At 41.9% G+C, this 18,502-nt stretch overlaps 1 protein-coding gene across 1 annotated transcript; it reads left to right on the forward strand.

Moving 5' to 3' along the window:
* The first annotated feature begins 10,559 nt into the window (after positions 1–10,559).
* Positions 10,560–11,960, forward strand: LOC132944729 (uncharacterized). Its single transcript, XM_061014210.1, has one exon. The coding sequence runs from the start codon at positions 10,560–10,562 to the stop codon at positions 11,958–11,960; it is 1,401 nt and encodes a 466-aa protein (XP_060870193.1).
* Positions 11,961–18,502: the final 6,542 nt, after the last annotated feature.

The following is an 18,502-nucleotide window of genomic DNA, read 5'->3' on the forward strand; positions in this document are numbered from 1 at the left end:
ATACCGGAGTCAATCTTAACAGATTGTGGTACAGAATTTATGGGTAAAATATTTGCTGCCTGTTGTAAGCTATTGCAAATAGATAAACTACACACGACATCATATCATCCTCAATCTAATGGTGGACTTGAAAGGTCACATCAGACGTTAGCTGCTTATCTTCGACATTATGTCGATAAACATCTTGATGACTGGGATGACTATGTTCCGTATGCAATGTTTGTGTACAACACCACAGTACATACAACAACCAAACACCAACCATACGAACTAATATATGGATTCCCTTGTTCAATACCACATACATTAAGTAGAACTCCTCAACCTAGATACAACTACGAAGATTATGTCTTCGAGTTGAAACAAAAACTTCAAGAGTCACACAAACAAGCTCGAGAAAACATATTATTAAGTAAGGAAAAATCCAAAGAAACATATGATCAAAATCGACATGAAATTAACTTCAATGTAGGAGATCGAGTTTGGATAAAAAATCACCAACCGAAAGGCAAATTAAGTCCTAAATGGCTTGGACCGTATTCGGTTACTCAATTAGAAGACAATGAAAATGTCATAATACAAAAAGAACGAAAAGAAGTGAAAATACACATAAACGAACTTAAGCCGTGTTTTCCGTAAAAAAAAAAAAGATAATATATTTATATATATTTATATTTATACATAGATAACATAAAATAAAAAAAAAATAAAAATAAAAATAATAATAATATAATGTAATTCACATATGAACTTGTAGTCAAATAATACACAATGGTGTTTCAGAATAATATGTATGATGGAATCACTTATTAAAACAGAACCCTTGTACAACATCTCGTATGCAAAAGAATCACCAGGAATCTACTTCGACTACATCTCCGACATGCATACAACAGCTGCAAATTGGGAGATAGCAGTATATTTAAATGTGTCCATTTATCAGGCACATTATTTGGAAATCAAAAATTTTCAGAAAGAAACTCTAGCACTTTGCAATGAAGCGACCGAAAGTTTTTCAGATGAATGCAGTTTCTTATGCTTAAAAAAGAAATTTTATACATCTGAAATTTGTTCATTGTTTAAGACTACATCAGAAAAAGTTTTGAACGAATTTGAATTTGAGACTAACAAACTAGTCCAAATAATTGAAGAACAGGATCATTCAAAACATAAACGCAATGTAGCAAACGGTATAAAAGAAATTATATATACTCTGTTCGGGTCTATAAAAATAGAAGATGTTTACAAATTATATTCAAATATCAGAACAATGGTAAAAAATGGACAGAAATCTCAAAATTTGGCAGAAAGTAAATTAATAATTACTCCTGCGAATACTAATAATGCAATAATGATCAATAAACCAACTATAGACGCAACGACGGAAATACAAAATAACATAAGACAAATTCGCCGTTTTATTTTATCAGAACGAGAAGAGTTTAGTGATGAAAATATCAAAATTATATTGGAAAATCAAATTATAAATTTAAATTTAATATATAACCAATATGCTTTAGAAGTAGGAAAAATTATTCAAATCTTACATTCGGCTATGTATGGGAAATTACACCCTTTAGTAATATCATCAAATCAATTATTAGATGAAATGAAATTAATTAAATTAAATCTTCCACCTGACTTAAACATTCCTGTAAAATTAGATGTATCTGGTATGTCTGAACTGTATAGAATAATACAAACTACAATCGTTAAAAGTAATGATTTAATTATATTCATCAATACGATTCCTTTAGTATTAAGTAACATGTATAAACTATATAATGTTCTACCAAACCCAGTATATTATATAGAAGATAAGAGATTTATGTTTATACAACCTAGGTTTAAGTTTATAGCCATAACTATTGATCAGGAATATTTTATTAACTTAAGCGAAAACGATGTTAGTTTGTGTACTGATACAAACCGTTTTAAAATTTGTAAAAACCTTTTAGCCAAAAGGGTAGTGACATCAAACGAATGTGAAATAAATTTAATTTCTTATTCAGATATAACAGAATTAGCAGATTTTTGTAAAATAAAATACACTTCATTTAAACATGGGATTTTTCATAAGCTTATGTCATCAAATTCGTGGATTTTCACGGTAACAAAGCAAAATTTAGTTGTAACGTGTTCCAATAAAGATTCAATTACAGAAGTATTAACTGGATCAGGAATATTATCACTGAGCGAACAATGTTCCGCAATTTCAGGAGGTTATCGCATGATTCCGTTTAGAACAATTTATTCAGAATTAAAATCAGACTTCATACCAACTATAAATTTAACTAAATATATACACGATGCTAACACAATAAAAGAATTTGTATCACCTGAAATGGTATTTTCAAAGTATAAAGATGATAATGAAGTCACTATCCCAAAAGATAATTTAGATTATAAGCAATCTTCAATTTATATAAATTATTATGTAATTGGTTTAATAACACTATGTTGCTTACTAATAATTATACTGTCAATTATCATAATAAGAAAAATATTTAATTTTAAGAAAATTAAAAATATCAATGTAAATCAACCGAGTTCGACGGAAAAAAATGAACAAAATCAAGTAGAACTTAAAATAAGAAAAGGAAAATCATTACCCAAAATAATTGTTTAGAAGTAGGATAATGATCTTCCGTCTAACCCGGGGGGTGTTATATGCCCACCACTATATATCATGTAGACTATAGTGACGCTTGTTTATCAGAGTATAATAACGCCTGTATGTAGGCGTTTTATCTGAGATATTTTGCTTTTGCACGACAAGACTATTGTATCGGTCCTGTCGGCAATTCAGTCTAGAACCCGACTCATTCGAGTTAAGTAGTGTGCTTCTAATATATAAATTACATGGTTAAAATTAATAAAGTAAAGTATTCTTATTTAAATCAAATCGTGTATTCTTTTTAATAATAAACTATCAACATTTGATTATCACCCGCTACACAGAGAACGGTTTCAACAAATTGTCGTCTTTGGATACAACCAAGGACACAATATAAAATATAACAGAACATCACGGGCATATACGGTGGCGTTCATAACATCTCTGTACGTCCGTATTTAGCTGGCGAGACAGCTGCCGAGATTGGGTGGCGATCAACGCCAAACCTAAAATTTTCGCAGGTCACCAGCGATGTACGGAAACCGGAAAGTCCGAGACACAGACGTCCACGTCGTTCATTTTGGCGGCAGACGAAGAAATTTGTCAGGCGGTTATTTTGTTGCTGTGGTTCTATTGACATGATAGACCAGTAACGTCGTATATTATAGAGTTTGAAAGGTTGTTAAACGTCCCTTCCCCTCCCACCATTATTTCACTTCCATGTTCGCTGGTACTATTATGTCCGGCCAGGATTCTGAAACCGTTTATCGTGCCTCCATTTTCGTTTGTACCCAGTAAGTATATGTTTACTTCACGTATTTCATGCACTGTATGTCTGTACCATCGTCGGCTCTTCGCCACCTGTTGTGTGCCGTTTCGCGGTCTTAAGTCTCATAGCTGTTTCCGCTAGCTCATTTTTTTCCCTTCAACAATATTAGCTAAAGTTAGTGTGGTATAGTTGTAAATATTTGTAAACTCTAACTAATGGCAATGCTTATGTACAATTTTTATAAACTGTATTATTGTACCTATAAATAAAAATTATAAATGATGCTGTAAATTACATGAATAAACGTTTTTGTTATAATATGTTATACATTTGGTTTTTATTTGATAATATCATCAATAAATGCGTCGACACGTTTGTGTAAAATGTATTTATGTAGCTTGCGGAAATTGTGTGTACCCTTATGATAGTTCTAGAACACGAGACTGATAAATAATTATTTTGTTTTATAAAATATATACAAATGTGAATTTTATTTTATATTATAAATATGATGTATGTTTTAATATTTGTTAAAATCGGTTTTTCGTTGTACAGTTATATAATTCTTAAAATAGATTAGATGTGCGCGATACGGCTGTGCGTATGAGAAGGCGATATACGGAGCAACACGGGTCATTCCAAAATAATATGGTATTATTATATCTAATAGACGTTGCGACAAAACGTCTCGCAATTATAGGCGTGCGGGTACAAGGGGAATGCTAATGTGAGTGGGGTTTACTATCTAAGCATGAGACAAGTCTCGCCGTTCGTAATTACACCAGTTTTCAATATTATCGACGTCGCTGTCGCATTGTCATTATATCGTGATAGGTACGTCGTATCCATACGTGTATCTTAATATTTATTGTTTTATATTGTAATTTGTCCTCATGGGGGGCCATGGCTGATGATTTAGTTAATGTTATTTTGAACGAAGAAATTATTAACCACTCATACAGAAAAAATGTGTACAATTTTTTTTTTTTTTATTATTGATCTTGAGCCCGGCAGCTGAGGCCATAACTATTGTTAGTTTTTACTGTAGGTTATTAAGTCGGTAGGGGGAGGAACACGTATGTGGTTTAGTTTGGTAGAATTTTTGATTGGGCACCCGTAGGTATCTGCCATGCCCGGGCGGGGGATGGCGACACTTGTTCTCCGGACACCGTGACTTGTCCGAACTCGGGTTAGGTCCGCTCGGCCACTCCATCCCCCATGTGTACATTTTTTATTATATTAAATTATCATTTTAAGGAAGTTGTAACGTTTTTAATTTTTTTAATACAATATTTACCAAAAACCTCACGCCTCGCTACTGCTGACATGTCCCGGGATCCATGCTAGGGATATATTATTATTGCGTTCGTTAAGTTCATTAATTATTTGGCTGAAAACTGGTTGGGATGTGTTTAAACTATATAATATGCTGATCAAATTGCTTAAAGAATCTGACATTATCAGGTATTTCTTATCGTTGGTATACTGTGTACTTTGGATGGCCGTGAGTATCGCTAAGGCTTCTACGGTGAAAATACTGCATATATTATTGGTTTTCAATTGTATATTTATATCGTTAGATACCACGGCTAATCCAGTCTTCTGCTCGATTTTCGACGCGTCAGTATATGTATATGTGTTCGTGTTCCGAGTACGATTCCAGTAGTTCGTAGTGAAGGCTTTTATATAATATGTTGTTATCCGTAGTGTTTTTGTTGTAGTATGATAGGCTTAGGTCTATTTTATCTCTATTGAATCGCCACGGCGCGGGGGACCTTTAATTCAGTGTTTTGAATTTATATTATTAATTGCAGTTCCGTTTTTTTTTAACAAAATCTTGTTGTCTTTCATATAGTGGTCTGAGATGGGGTATATTTACCGGCTTTACCTGGTTGGTTTTTTTTAAGATTTTATTGTACACAGGATTTTCTTGATTTTTATTATATATTTGGTTTTGAGCAGTTTTCTCCTATTAATGAGGGAGGTGGTTCGCCAGATAAACAAAGTATGCTTGCGACTGGGCTACTTTTAAATGCACCTAAAGATAAACGAATAGCGCCGTTTTGAATTTTATTTAACATTTGTATTGTTCTATGATTAGCCGCTCCGTAAACTATTGAACCATAATCGATTTTAGATCTAATTATGGCTTTATATATATTAATTAGGCTGTCTGAATCGGATCCCCATTCTGTGTGAGCTAGTGTTTTTAATATATTCATTGATTTTAGAGTACCAATTTTTAACTGTCTAATATTTTGACACCAGTTGAGTTTTTCGTCGAATGTTTGACCTAGAATTTTAACATTGTTACTGTAATCGAGTGTTGTATTTTCAAATGTAATTTTTGGTTTGATTACTTTTCTTTGACGGGTGAATAATATACATTTAGTTTTATTTGGAGAGAAAGAGAAACCGGTTTCGAGGCTCTATTTACTCAACTTATCGAGTGTGAGCTGTAATTGGTTTTTAATTGAATTTATATTTTTTTTTGTTTGACAAAATATTATTCTATACATTTTTCTTAAATGTTCACTTCAATAATATTATGTAATACTTTTAGAATTTTGTCAAAATATGCACAAATAAGCAATGGCCATTTAATATGCAGTATAAATATGAAAACAATTGCCATAAACTTCAAACTATTACAATTCGTAAAGATAACCGTAGAAAATCCCAAAATGTGAAAATTAATATAATAATATGCCTACGATGCAATTGTATAAAAATCCACGGTCTAATAATAATATACCAGTCGGATTGACTTAAAATAATATAGTATGGGGGACGGACTGGCCGAGTGGATTAAGGCATTGGTTGGACGCACACCGGCGGCGCAGGTTCGAACCCGGCTGCGGGCGGCATTTTTCTTCGGGTAAGTCACGGTGTTCGGAGAGAAGTGCCGCCATCTCACACCCGGGCATGGCAGACACCTACGGGTGCCCACTAAAATATCTGCCAAACCAAAACACACGTGTTTACTAACCTCCCCTACGAACAAAAAAAAAAAACAAACAGCCAATGACCATAGTTTCCGGGCTTCGTAATCAATAAAAAAAAATAATACTAATAATAATAATAATATGTATAGTACCAATAATATAATAGTTATATATTATCAATTGTATCATTTGTTCCAAAACATAATATCGATATAGTAAATTGATCAAAATGTATTAGTTATGATACGCAAAACACTAAAATACACCGTGGTTGATCGTGCGGGTGAATGTAAGTTCCAGAGATATAGCAGGTGAAAATTACCCCTGGATATCCATACGTAAGTTCCCACACGAAAAAAAAAATTTTACCAAACACCAAAGCTGGGCATAGAAAAGTAACTTAACTTAATTTATAGTTAAAATTTTCTTATTTTCAAAATAAAAAATTTCAGACTTATAATAACGTTTATATAAATTGCTTATAATTTTAACTTTTAATTCGTTAATGCTCAGCCTTGCCAAACACAAACTTCCTTTCCACTTTATTCAGACTTAGGAGTGACAACTTAAACGTAGTTGGTGTGAAATTTTCACAATTTTAAGAATTTCGTTTAAGTTGTCATTCCTAAGTCTTAATAACTTAACTCACGTACAGGTGTAATTTTTTCCGTGTGGGAACTTACGTACGGGCGTATTTTTTTTCGTGAGTGAACTTACATAATATGTACTCGCTTACCTGCTATGTTTCGTGTGGGAACTTACCAAACCCCGATCGTGCGGCCAGAGTGTATTTCTTCCCTTCTCCCGGCAACCTATACAGGGACACGCGAGTTCTATATACCTACACAATAGTGACAACGCACAATATTATTGTATTATGCGCGTACGTACCTGTTACACAATATTATAGGACATTGGCATAGCGCGCATTATGCCTTATAATAATGTTATACACTGACGCGCACAAAAGTTGCATTTCCATAATTATGTGTCTTGGGCGCGTCCCATTGTTCGCCGGCTGGCAGACGATGACGGGAAACGACCGCGGTGTGATTGTTCGGAAAGTCTCCGTTTGCTCGGTGACAAAAAACTTTGAATTTACCAATATTGCTGCCTGCGCGTAGGTGTACCTACGCATCGCCTGTGTTATTTCGAAATGTATACATATACGGTACATACGCGAATAGATGTATTCGAGTGGATGGTTACTAATTTTTCCAGTTCCATTTTCGTTTCCTTTCGTGCAAGCTTCGAAATAGATACCAGCTATACGTACATAATAGTATTATACAACGGACGACGAGTGGGGGCGTATTACATATTCAAACCTTAATACCGACAATAATATTAGAAATGTTGACGACTATTAACTTTTAAATTAAATTGTTTAATATACTGAAAAGCTTGAAATTAATTTTAATATAATATGTAAAATTGTTGTTATTATAAAATATCTTTCTTTTCCCCCGAAAAGAGGCAAGCTTCTGACGATTTACCCGGAACATTTACAGTAATATAAGCTAAATTAAACCATGGCTTCAACGGGTTTTAATAAGTAACTCCTGATAAAATACCTTCTAAGAAGTCCAAAGTACCTAGGTACCTACCATCAAAATTGAAATTTTTTTTAATGATTTTCAAAATGTATATTGAAACTAAAAACAATAATTTATCCATCAAAATTGTTTTCGTCATTCAATTTTAATAAATAATTAGATAAATTTAAAATTTAAAAATACTCAACAGGTCTATAATATTTTTCTTTAGTAGATCATAATATAAGTATAATGAATAAAACCAACTGTAACTAATAATAACAATTTCGTTATTGTGGGGCCTTTTCAGAGCCAGAAAACTAGTGAAAGTCGCATGGCTTTCAGCAAGAAGGCATAAGAATTAAAATCATAATATTCAAAAATTGTGAACTTGCTGTATTTGAAACCATACAAGTGCTTTCGTTGGTACCCAGGTGTCAATAGTCAATAGGCACCATTGTTACGAAATTATATATTGAAAAACTGCTCAAACGAATTGTTGATCGACTAATCATAATCGTTAATAACTGATATAAAAAAATGTCGGTATAGAACATATAGCCAAACCGGGGAATGTAATAATCGTTTTCGGAAACTTGATCATCACCGTTCCTCTTTCATATTATGTTTGAGTGCTATTATTATCAAACCAATGGGCTGTAAGAAAAAAATGCGAAAACGCATGCCCAACCATAAAATAGGTATCGGACATTTTAGAGAAAATGTCATATGCACCATATAATATTTTGAATGAAATAAACCTTAGTTTCGCGTTATATGAATCGCAAAAATGCGCGGGATCGACGGAGACTGGGAAAGCTCTCGTATTATTTGTATAATATACCGTACAAACAAAAACCCTGCAACGTACGATGTACTGTGACATAAAAATGTAAATTATAGGTATTATTATTGTTTGGTGAATTGTAGCCGATTCCACGGGGTCGGAATATTATCGTTTCGCGAATGAAGTGTACAATTTCATTTTTGAAATTCTGACAGACTTGAACGAGGCGTTCGTTTACATTATACAAATATACCTATACATATACAATACGATGCAATGCACAATTTCAATGAAAAACCAAGTTGAATAAAAAAATCTAATAAGAATGAAAAATTTATATTTGATAAAAAATTTATATTCAATAAAAAAAATTAAAAATCAAATTAAATCTAAATAGAAATAAAAAAATCTATATTTGATAAAAAAATCTATATTGAATAAAAAATCTGTATTTTTGGATTTTCCTCTGCGGAAACCAAGTAACGAATTCCGAATTTGTGGTTACGAAAGGTTAGGAACTGGTAACTAAAAATTGGTACTACTTCGATTTCAATAAGTGAATTTCCCTTTAAAGGGGGTGATGGGGTAACGTTTAAGGAAACCGGATTTTCCGTAGCGAAAATCAAGTAACGAATTCCGAACTTGTGGTTACGAATTGTTACTAACTGGTTATTAACTAATGATATAATTTACTGTGGAGTGTAACGTACTTCTATTAACTGTATCATTTGAAGGATGGTGTCAATGTATCAACCTATATATCTTTGAGCCCGCTCGTATTGACGTTGGAAGTCGGACTTACTGTCGTGTGTTATTTTTTAATAATAAGTGTATTATATTATAATAACTGAATCGTTAGGTTAGGTTAGGTTAGGTTAGGTTAGGTTAGGTTAGGTTAGGTTAGGTTAGGTTAGGTTAGGTTAGGTTAGGTTAGGTTGTCCGGCTCCGACCGCCATACCGATAACACGCACCCGCGTACCGCTCCCGAGCAGTTTTTTGTTTTCGACGAAAAAACTTAACCGATCTGAGTGAATCCAGTGTCTATCGCTCCGTCTCGACTCCGCCGTCACTCCAAGACATCGCGCGTCGAATTCGGCCAAAGTGCGACCGAGAAATAGCAAAAAGAGTGCGCCGAATCCGCCGCCGCCGCCTAAAATAAAGTTCGTTCGCAAAGTGCGTCTGAACTGTTCGTTCGCAGTGTCTATCGCTTCAGCTGCACCGCACTAAGCGAAAAAGTCTTCGCGCGTGAACGTAGGTGCAAAAGCCAGTGCGTAACGGCGAGTTAAGTGCGCCGCGGCCGGCTACCCGCTCGCACGGCCACCAAATAACTGCCGATCCCCGGCTAACCAGACATCCAACAGCCCCGTTCGACACATCGAAAAATCCGCGACAATATCACGGATCGATTGGTGTACTCAGCGGGCCTGTAAGTCCAACAGAAAAATTTTCCGACAAGGGTAAGTGAAATTAAAAAAACACTACCTAAGATAACACGGCCGCCCGGTTTTTGACACCGCGATCGCGTCGGTCGCGCGCGCAGCGATACCCGTGGCGACTGCCGACAGTTGCCACCGCGATCGCGTTGGTCTGAAAAAAATCGGATTTTCAAATCAACGGTACGCGACAACCAGCGCTCCGATCGAGCAGCGGAAAACGCACACGGGTAGGAGGCATCGCCCTCTACCTCCACGCGGAAATTCCCCTCACCCCGTTTCACGGAAACACCGTTATCTCCGGCAGAACCGAAGCCACGACCCCAGGACTCGGGCACAAAGCCCCGAGGCACCTCCCGGACGAGGTCCCCCCAAGGGAAAAAAAACCAAAAAACCCCCCCCAAATTTTTTTTTTTTTTTTTTTTTTTTTCTCCCTCCCAGGCCTTCGCGACCCCGCTTTAGGCTAGGTAGCCATGGCGAAAAGCATCCCAGACAGCTGGGACATGGATCAAGACCCGACCAACAACCCTCAACACAAAAGGAAGGGGTCAAGCTCACCAACTCAAGCGAGCAAATCAAAGAAGAAGCCGGTCAACACCCCCAACGTTCCGACCAACATCGACCCAGAAAGTCTCCTCGGCGCCGCCGCTGACGCCACAAAGTACGCGTGTGAACTGGTTGAAGGACTCGCCGAAGAATACCATCACGAAGATGAAATCGGGCCATGCCTGAACAAAGTTGCCAAAGCCCTTGACCTGGTATGCAGGGCACTGCTCCAGCTGTCTAAAGAACGGCACGCCGCATCACAAAACAGCAACCGAAAAAAAGTGGATGCCGAGACCAACACTGAAATCGCACTACCAACTCCGCAACCGCCCCCAACTCCACATGTCCCCGGAAAAAAGCAGATGACGAAATCGGCCAAACAAAGACAACGAAACAAGAACGCCAAAAGCAAAAACAAAAACGACGAAAGGACCCCGACTCACGCCACCCCGGCCGAGAAGCCGACGACCTCAGGAGAGGCAAAAACAATCTACCCGGAACAAGTCGAAGAACCGTTCACCGTAGTGGACAGGACCGCAAAAACGAAAATTCCCCCCAGGACCCAAACGGCCAGGAAAACGGTGCAGAGATCTGCGGCCGTCCTGGTCAAGGTCCCTGAAGGCCGGACTTACGCGGACACTCTTCGCGCGGTGAGACTAACGGACATCGACTTTGAGGGCATGGGAACCCACGTGACGTCGATGAGGAAGACCCGAAACGGGGATCTGCTGGTTGAACTGACCAAGGGGGCCAAGGCCACCGCAGCTACTGCTATCATCCGTGACAAGCTGGCGGAAAACATGTCCGGATCCGTGGTCACCAGACTACGCCACACAGCCGAAGTCGAGATCACGGACCTCGACGAAGTGGCAACAAAAGAAGAGGTCCTTGCAGCCATCCAGAAGGCCATACTCGGCGACGATCTTCCCTCCGGCGAGGAGATCAAGATAACCGGTCTGTGGGCCACTCGGGACAGCCGACAAATGGCCACCGCAACAGTGCCCATCGCCATCAGCCGCAGCCTGACGTCCATCCGCGTCGGCTGGACGCAGTGCCGGGTCCGTCCGCGCAGGCCGGAGCCTGCGAAATGCTACCGGTGCCACGGCTACGGCCACGGCACGCGGCAGTGCACTGGGCCTGACCTCTCCCACGCGTGTAGGAGATGCGGCCTCACCGGGCACACCCAGGCCACCTGCGAAGAGGCCGACCACTGCGTCGCTTGCGACCGCCTCAAGGTCCCGCGCGTACCCCACAAGCCCGGCTCCGGGGCTTGCGCTGCACGTCGGAAAGCCATCTCTGAGATGAACGCCTCCTCCAACCGAAGATGATCTCGTTCCTCCAAATAAATCTCCACCGGAGCTCAACAGCGCAAAGCTTGCTACAACAGACCGCCGCCGCAACTGGCGCCCAAGTCCTCCTCGTCTCCGAGCAAAACTGGAGCCCGGCTCGAGACGACAGGTGGGCGGTCAGCGACGATCGCTCATGCGCGGTTGTACTAACAGCGACGGCAGACTTTGCACCCGAGTCTTCCGGGTCGGGGCGCGGGTTCGCCTGGATCCAGACACGCGGGCTTAGGATGTACAGCTGTTACACCTCCCGCAATGACACCGAAGCAAACTTTCAATCCTTCCTCCTGGACATCCAACACTCCATCCGCTCAGCCGACCCACAGCTCGCCATAGTGATAGGAGGCGACTTCAACTCCTGGTCCCAAGAGTGGGGGTCAGCTCGGAACGACGAAAGAGGTGACCGATTGTCAGATCTGGCAGCCAGTCTGGATCTCCTCGTGGCCAACGCAGGGACCACACCCACGTACTGTAGGGCAAACGCCGAGTCAGTCATCGACGTCACTTTCCACCGCCTCACCGCACCGGGGGCCATTCGCGATTGGAGGGTGCTCGAAGACGTGTATTCCGCCAGCGACCACCGCTACGTCGCGTTCACCCTAGACAGAGCAATTGAAGGCGAAGATATCGGTGGCCCCGTCTCCAGAGGCTGGTCCTACCGCCAACTAAACCCCGACGCCTTGGCCGCATACCTCGCCAGTACTGCAGAACCCATCGTACGCGGCGAAACCACTGCAACAGAAGCAGCCAACTCACTCATCGAGTACCTAGAGGGCGCCTGCGACTCCTGCATGCCCCCAAGAACGCCGCACAGAACGGGCAGAAAAGAAGTTCACTGGTGGTCGACCGACTTGACCACCCTCCGCAACACGACCATCAAACTGCGCAGAGCACATCTTCGGTCCTCGCGCAGGCGCGACCCCCAAGGCACAGTAGACGCTCACCGCGAGGCGTACACCACGAAACGGAAGGAGCTCCGCAACGCCATCCGGGACGCCCAGTCCAAAAGCTGGGCAGAGCTTTGTAGAGCCGTAGACGACGACCCCTGGGGACTTCCCTACAAGGTGGTCACCAAGAAGATAGGCCGAAGCCGTCCAGGGGTCGAAGCACGCGGCAGGGAAGCGGCCATAGCCGATCACCTGTTTCCGGATCCCCCGCCAACAGTCTGGGCCCACGAGCCCCTCCTAACCGACGACCAACAACAAGGCCATGATTTCACCATGGTCGAAATCCTCACGGCCTGTAGAAGACTACCAGCGGGTAAGGCTACTGGGCCCGATGGCATACCCAATGAGGTCCTACTTCACGTAGCGCGACTCCGTCCTCGGGTTCTACAAAAAACGTTCAACGCGTGCCTGGCTCGCAGGGAGTTTCCTGCACGTTGGAAGACGGCCAGACTGGTGCTCCTCCACAAAGGATCCGGCAAGCCAATAGACGAACCATCGAGTTTCAGGCCGCTATGTATGCTCGACTCGGCAGGCAAGCTGCTAGAGCGCCTGGTGCTCGGCAGACTCAACCAACATCTCGATGACTCGGGCCAGCGATCGGAAAACCAGTACGGCTTCCGCAACGGTAGGTCGACCGTTGACGCAATCGAGCGAGTGCTCCAAGCCGCCCACGGCGCGGCCACCGGCGCTGTACAGCATCGGGACATATGCGTGGCCGTCTCGCTAGATGTGAAAAATGCGTTTAACACCGCGCCTTGGAGGAGAATCGACGCCGCCTTACGAGCAAGTCAGACCCCATCATATCTGATCAACATCATACGATCGTACTTGGACGATAGAAAACTCCTGGTCGGCCAGTCGCTGCTCAGCAGGAACGTCACGTGCGGCGTCCCGCAGGGCTCGGTCCTCGGACCAGCCCTATGGAACGCGTTCTACGACAGACTCCTGGAGACGGAGATGCCGTCGGGCGTCCAGCTAGTGGCTTTCGCCGACGACTTGTGTGTCCTAGGCATCGCCCGTAAAGGAGAAGCAGCAGCAACCTTGCTGAATCCAGTGCTGGAAAAGGTTTCTGACTGGATGACAAGCAATGGACTCAAGCTAGCCCCTGCGAAAACTGAGGCCGTTGTCCTAACGAGGAAAAACGTCTACGACGAGCCTGAGCTGTTCGTAGAAGGTCACGCGATCCCGATCAAACCGTCCATGCGGTATCTCGGCGTGGAGCTCGACACGCGGCTGTCCTTCACAAAACACGTGCAACAGGCTTCCCTCAAGGCTTCCCAATCGGCGCTGGCCATAGGCAGACTCATGCCCAACATCGGCGGTCCGTCCCAAAGTAAGAGAGCGTTACTCGGTTCAGTGGCCAATAGCAAGATGCTATACGCCTCCCCCGTCTGGGCCGCCCGAGGGACGAAAACCGCCAAAAATCGACTGGCAATGGCAAGGGCCCAGAGGACAGTTGCACTCCGCACTATACGTGCTTACTGCACCGTCTCTGAAGAAACCTCGTCCATCCTCGCTTCAATGCTACCAGCAGATCTGCTAGCAACCGAGAGGGCCAGGATCAGAACACGACTGGACGATCAGGTGGACGAAACGCCCACCAACACGCTGAAGAATCAGGAAAGAGCAATCAGCATTGCAGCCTGGCAAGCTCGGTGGGACCGGTCGAACAACGCAAGGTGGACGCGCAGGCTCATCCCTAACGTCAGCCGTTGGCTAGCCAAGCCTCCGCTGAATCTCACGTACCGGCTGACTCAGGCGCTTTCCGGCCACGGATGCTTCAAGAGCAGCCTGTACAGGTTCAAACGTTCAGAGGACAGCTACTGCGTCTACTGCATGGACCCCGACGACACTGCCGAACACACTCTGTTCGTCTGCCCTAGGTGGGAAGACGATCGAACACGCTTGTCCGAAATTATCAGACGACCTCCGACCGCGGCGGACGTCGAAGAGATCCTCTGTGGACCATCGACGGACGCAATGCCAGACGATCCAGCCACAAGACTCCGACTGATGGAGCAAGCCAAAACCAACAGACAAGAACTCATCAAAATGATCGAATCCATCATGGCCACCAAGGAACAGGATGAGAGAGAAGATCAAGCCGACGACCTGGCTCGACTTAACAGGTTGAGAGCACTCGACTAGGGGGCCAGCTCAACCCGCTCTCGGGAAACTCGATGAAGAACGGTCAACGATCACCCCACATTTCTTAATCGAAACGTCGGAGGTGTCACCGACCACGTTCTTCATCCCCCCACCTGTGACACCATGGGAGTGACGACGATCACGGCATCGCGGCTCAACCACTTCGGCAAGTAGGCCGCAACACGGCGCACACACACTGGACTGGTTACGGATAGCACGAGATCGCAAGGGCGGCGGACTCCGGTCGGCCTGCCAATATGGACAAGTACGGGTTACCTAGGGCGGCGGACTCCGGTCGGCCTGCCAACACGGACAAGAACGAGATCGCAAGGGCGGCGGACTCCGGTCGGCCCGCCAACATGAAGCACCGGATAATGACTTGTATGTATAATATGAAATGCAATGTATTGAGGGGGCGGTTAGTCGGGGGAATGTCCCGTCAACCCCCCCATGTATGTATGTATATATTTGATTTTCAAATAAACGATGGCGGCGTCGCGGAAGTAATGCGAAAGCAATTCCCGTGGCGCCGTCGGTTCAAACATGAAAAAAAAAAAAAAAAAAAAGGTTAGGTTAGGTTAGGTTAGGTTAGGTTGGTCGGCAGAGTCCTACCCCCACCTCCACGTGGTGCCGACTGGAAACGGAATTCCGGTTCCGGCCAACGGGGGAGGCACAGAAGGCAAACTGTATAAAACCGAACACCGGCGGGTCAACACCAGCGACCAGAGAGGGCCAACATCGCCCTCCAACCACCGACAACAGACCGAAGGCTCGAAGCACAGACGACCGGGAAGGTTAGACGGGGACCCAGGGGCTAGTAAACTCAGCGCCCCAGTATCATCATCCGAAACTGCCCTGCAGCGCAGGCGTGCGCCGGGGCATTAGTAGGACGCCCTTAGCACGATTCGTCACCGTCCGGGCGATTGCGATTGATGAGAAAGGGCGCTAGTCAGAACGCTTCAAGAAACCGCCGACCGGTCAGTCGACGCACCGAGCAGCACGAAGGATCCAACGAACGGAGGAAACAGAAGGAAAACTGACCAAACCATCACCGGTGAGACGCGAACTCCAAAACAACGGAAGGAGAACCGCGAGGCACGAGACTCGAGGCCGACTGGCTAACAAGCCGGGCCGGGAAGACCACGAACGTGACTTCGAGACTGGCGGGCAGCAAAGCCGGGTCGAGAAGTCAACAAAAGCAACCAGCGGGCCTTAAGCCAACAACGTTATCTACTAATAAAATGTTAAAAATATTTTCAATGTGCGCCCATTAAGGGACAAAAAACAAAAGGTGTGTTATTAAATTCATTCGTAGGTCATTCCTAAGTCTTAATAACTTAACTCACGTACAGGTGTAATTTTTTCCGTGTGGGAACTTACGTACGGGCGTATTTTTTTTCGTGAGTGAACTTACATAATATGTACTCGCTTACCTGCTATGTTTCGTGTGGGAACTTACCAAACCCCGATCGTGCGGCCAGAGTGTATTTCTTCCCTTCTCCCGGCAACCTATACAGGGACACGCGAGTTCTATATACCTACACAATAGTGACAACGCACAATATTATTGTATTATGCGCGTACGTACCTGTTACACAATATTATAGGACATTGGCATAGCGCGCATTATGCCTTATAATAATGTTATACACTGACGCGCACAAAAGTTGCATTTCCATAATTATGTGTCTTGGGCGCGTCCCATTGTTCGCCGGCTGGCAGACGATGACGGGAAACGACCGCGGTGTGATTGTTCGGAAAGTCTCCGTTTGCTCGGTGACAAAAAACTTTGAATTTACCAATATTGCTGCCTGCGCGTAGGTGTACCTACGCATCGCCTGTGTTATTTCGAAATGTATACATATACGGTACATACGCGAATAGATGTATTCGAGTGGATGGTTACTAATTTTTCCAGTTCCATTTTCGTTTCCTTTCGTGCAAGCTTCGAAATAGATACCAGCTATACGTACATAATAGTATTATACAACGGACGACGAGTGGGGGCGTATTACATATTCAAACCTTAATACCGACAATAATATTAGAAATGTTGACGACTATTAACTTTTAAATTAAATTGTTTAATATACTGAAAAGCTTGAAATTAATTTTAATATAATATGTAAAATTGTTGTTATTATAAAATATCTTTCTTTTCCCCCGAAAAGAGGCAAGCTTCTGACGATTTACCCGGAACATTTACAGTAATATAAGCTAAATTAAACCATGGCTTCAACGGGTTTTAATAAGTAACTCCTGATAAAATACCTTCTAAGAAGTCCAAAGTACCTAGGTACCTACCATCAAAATTGAAATTTTTTTTAATGATTTTCAAAATGTATATTGAAACTAAAAACAATAATTTATCCATCAAAATTGTTTTCGTCATTCAATTTTAATAAATAATTAGATAAATTTAAAATTTAAAAATACTCAACAGGTCTATAATATTTTTCTTTAGTAGATCATAATATAAGTATAATGAATAAAACCAACTGTAACTAATAATAACAATTTCGTTATTGTGGGGCCTTTTCAGAGCCAGAAAACTAGTGAAAGTCGCATGGCTTTCAGCAAGAAGGCATAAGAATTAAAATCATAATATTCAAAAATTGTGAACTTGCTGTATTTGAAACCATACAAGTGCTTTCGTTGGTACCCAGGTGTCAATAGTCAATAGGCACCATTGTTACGAAATTATATATTGAAAAACTGCTCAAACGAATTGTTGATCGACTAATCATAATCGTTAATAACTGATATAAAAAAATGTCGGTATAGAACATATAGCCAAACCGGGGAATGTAATAATCGTTTTCGGAAACTTGATCATCACCGTTCCTCTTTCATATTATGTTTGAGTGCTATTATTATCAAACCAATGGGCTGTAAGAAAAAAATGCGAAAACGCATGCCCAACCATAAAATAGGTATCGGACATTTTAGAGAAAATGTCATATGCACCATATAATATTTTGAATGAAATAAACCTTAGTTTCGCGTTATATGAATCGCAAAAATGCGCGGGATCGACGGAGACTGGGAAAGCTCTCGTATTATTTGTATAATATACCGTACAAACAAAAACCCTGCAACGTACGATGTACTGTGACATAAAAATGTAAATTATAGGTATTATTATTGTTTGGTGAATTGTAGCCGATTCCACGGGGTCGGAATATTATCGTTTCGCGAATGAAGTGTACAATTTCATTTTTGAAATTCTGACAGACTTGAACGAGGCGTTCGTTTACATTATACAAATATACCTATACATATACAATACGATGCAATGCACAATTTCAATGAAAAACCAAGTTGAATAAAAAAATCTAATAAGAATGAAAAATTTATATTTGATAAAAAATTTATATTCAATAAAAAAAATTAAAAATCAAATTAAATCTAAATAGAAATAAAAAAATC

This window comes from Metopolophium dirhodum, chromosome 5 (genome assembly GCF_019925205.1).
Source record: "Metopolophium dirhodum isolate CAU chromosome 5, ASM1992520v1, whole genome shotgun sequence".
Taxonomy (NCBI): domain Eukaryota; kingdom Metazoa; phylum Arthropoda; class Insecta; order Hemiptera; family Aphididae; genus Metopolophium; species Metopolophium dirhodum.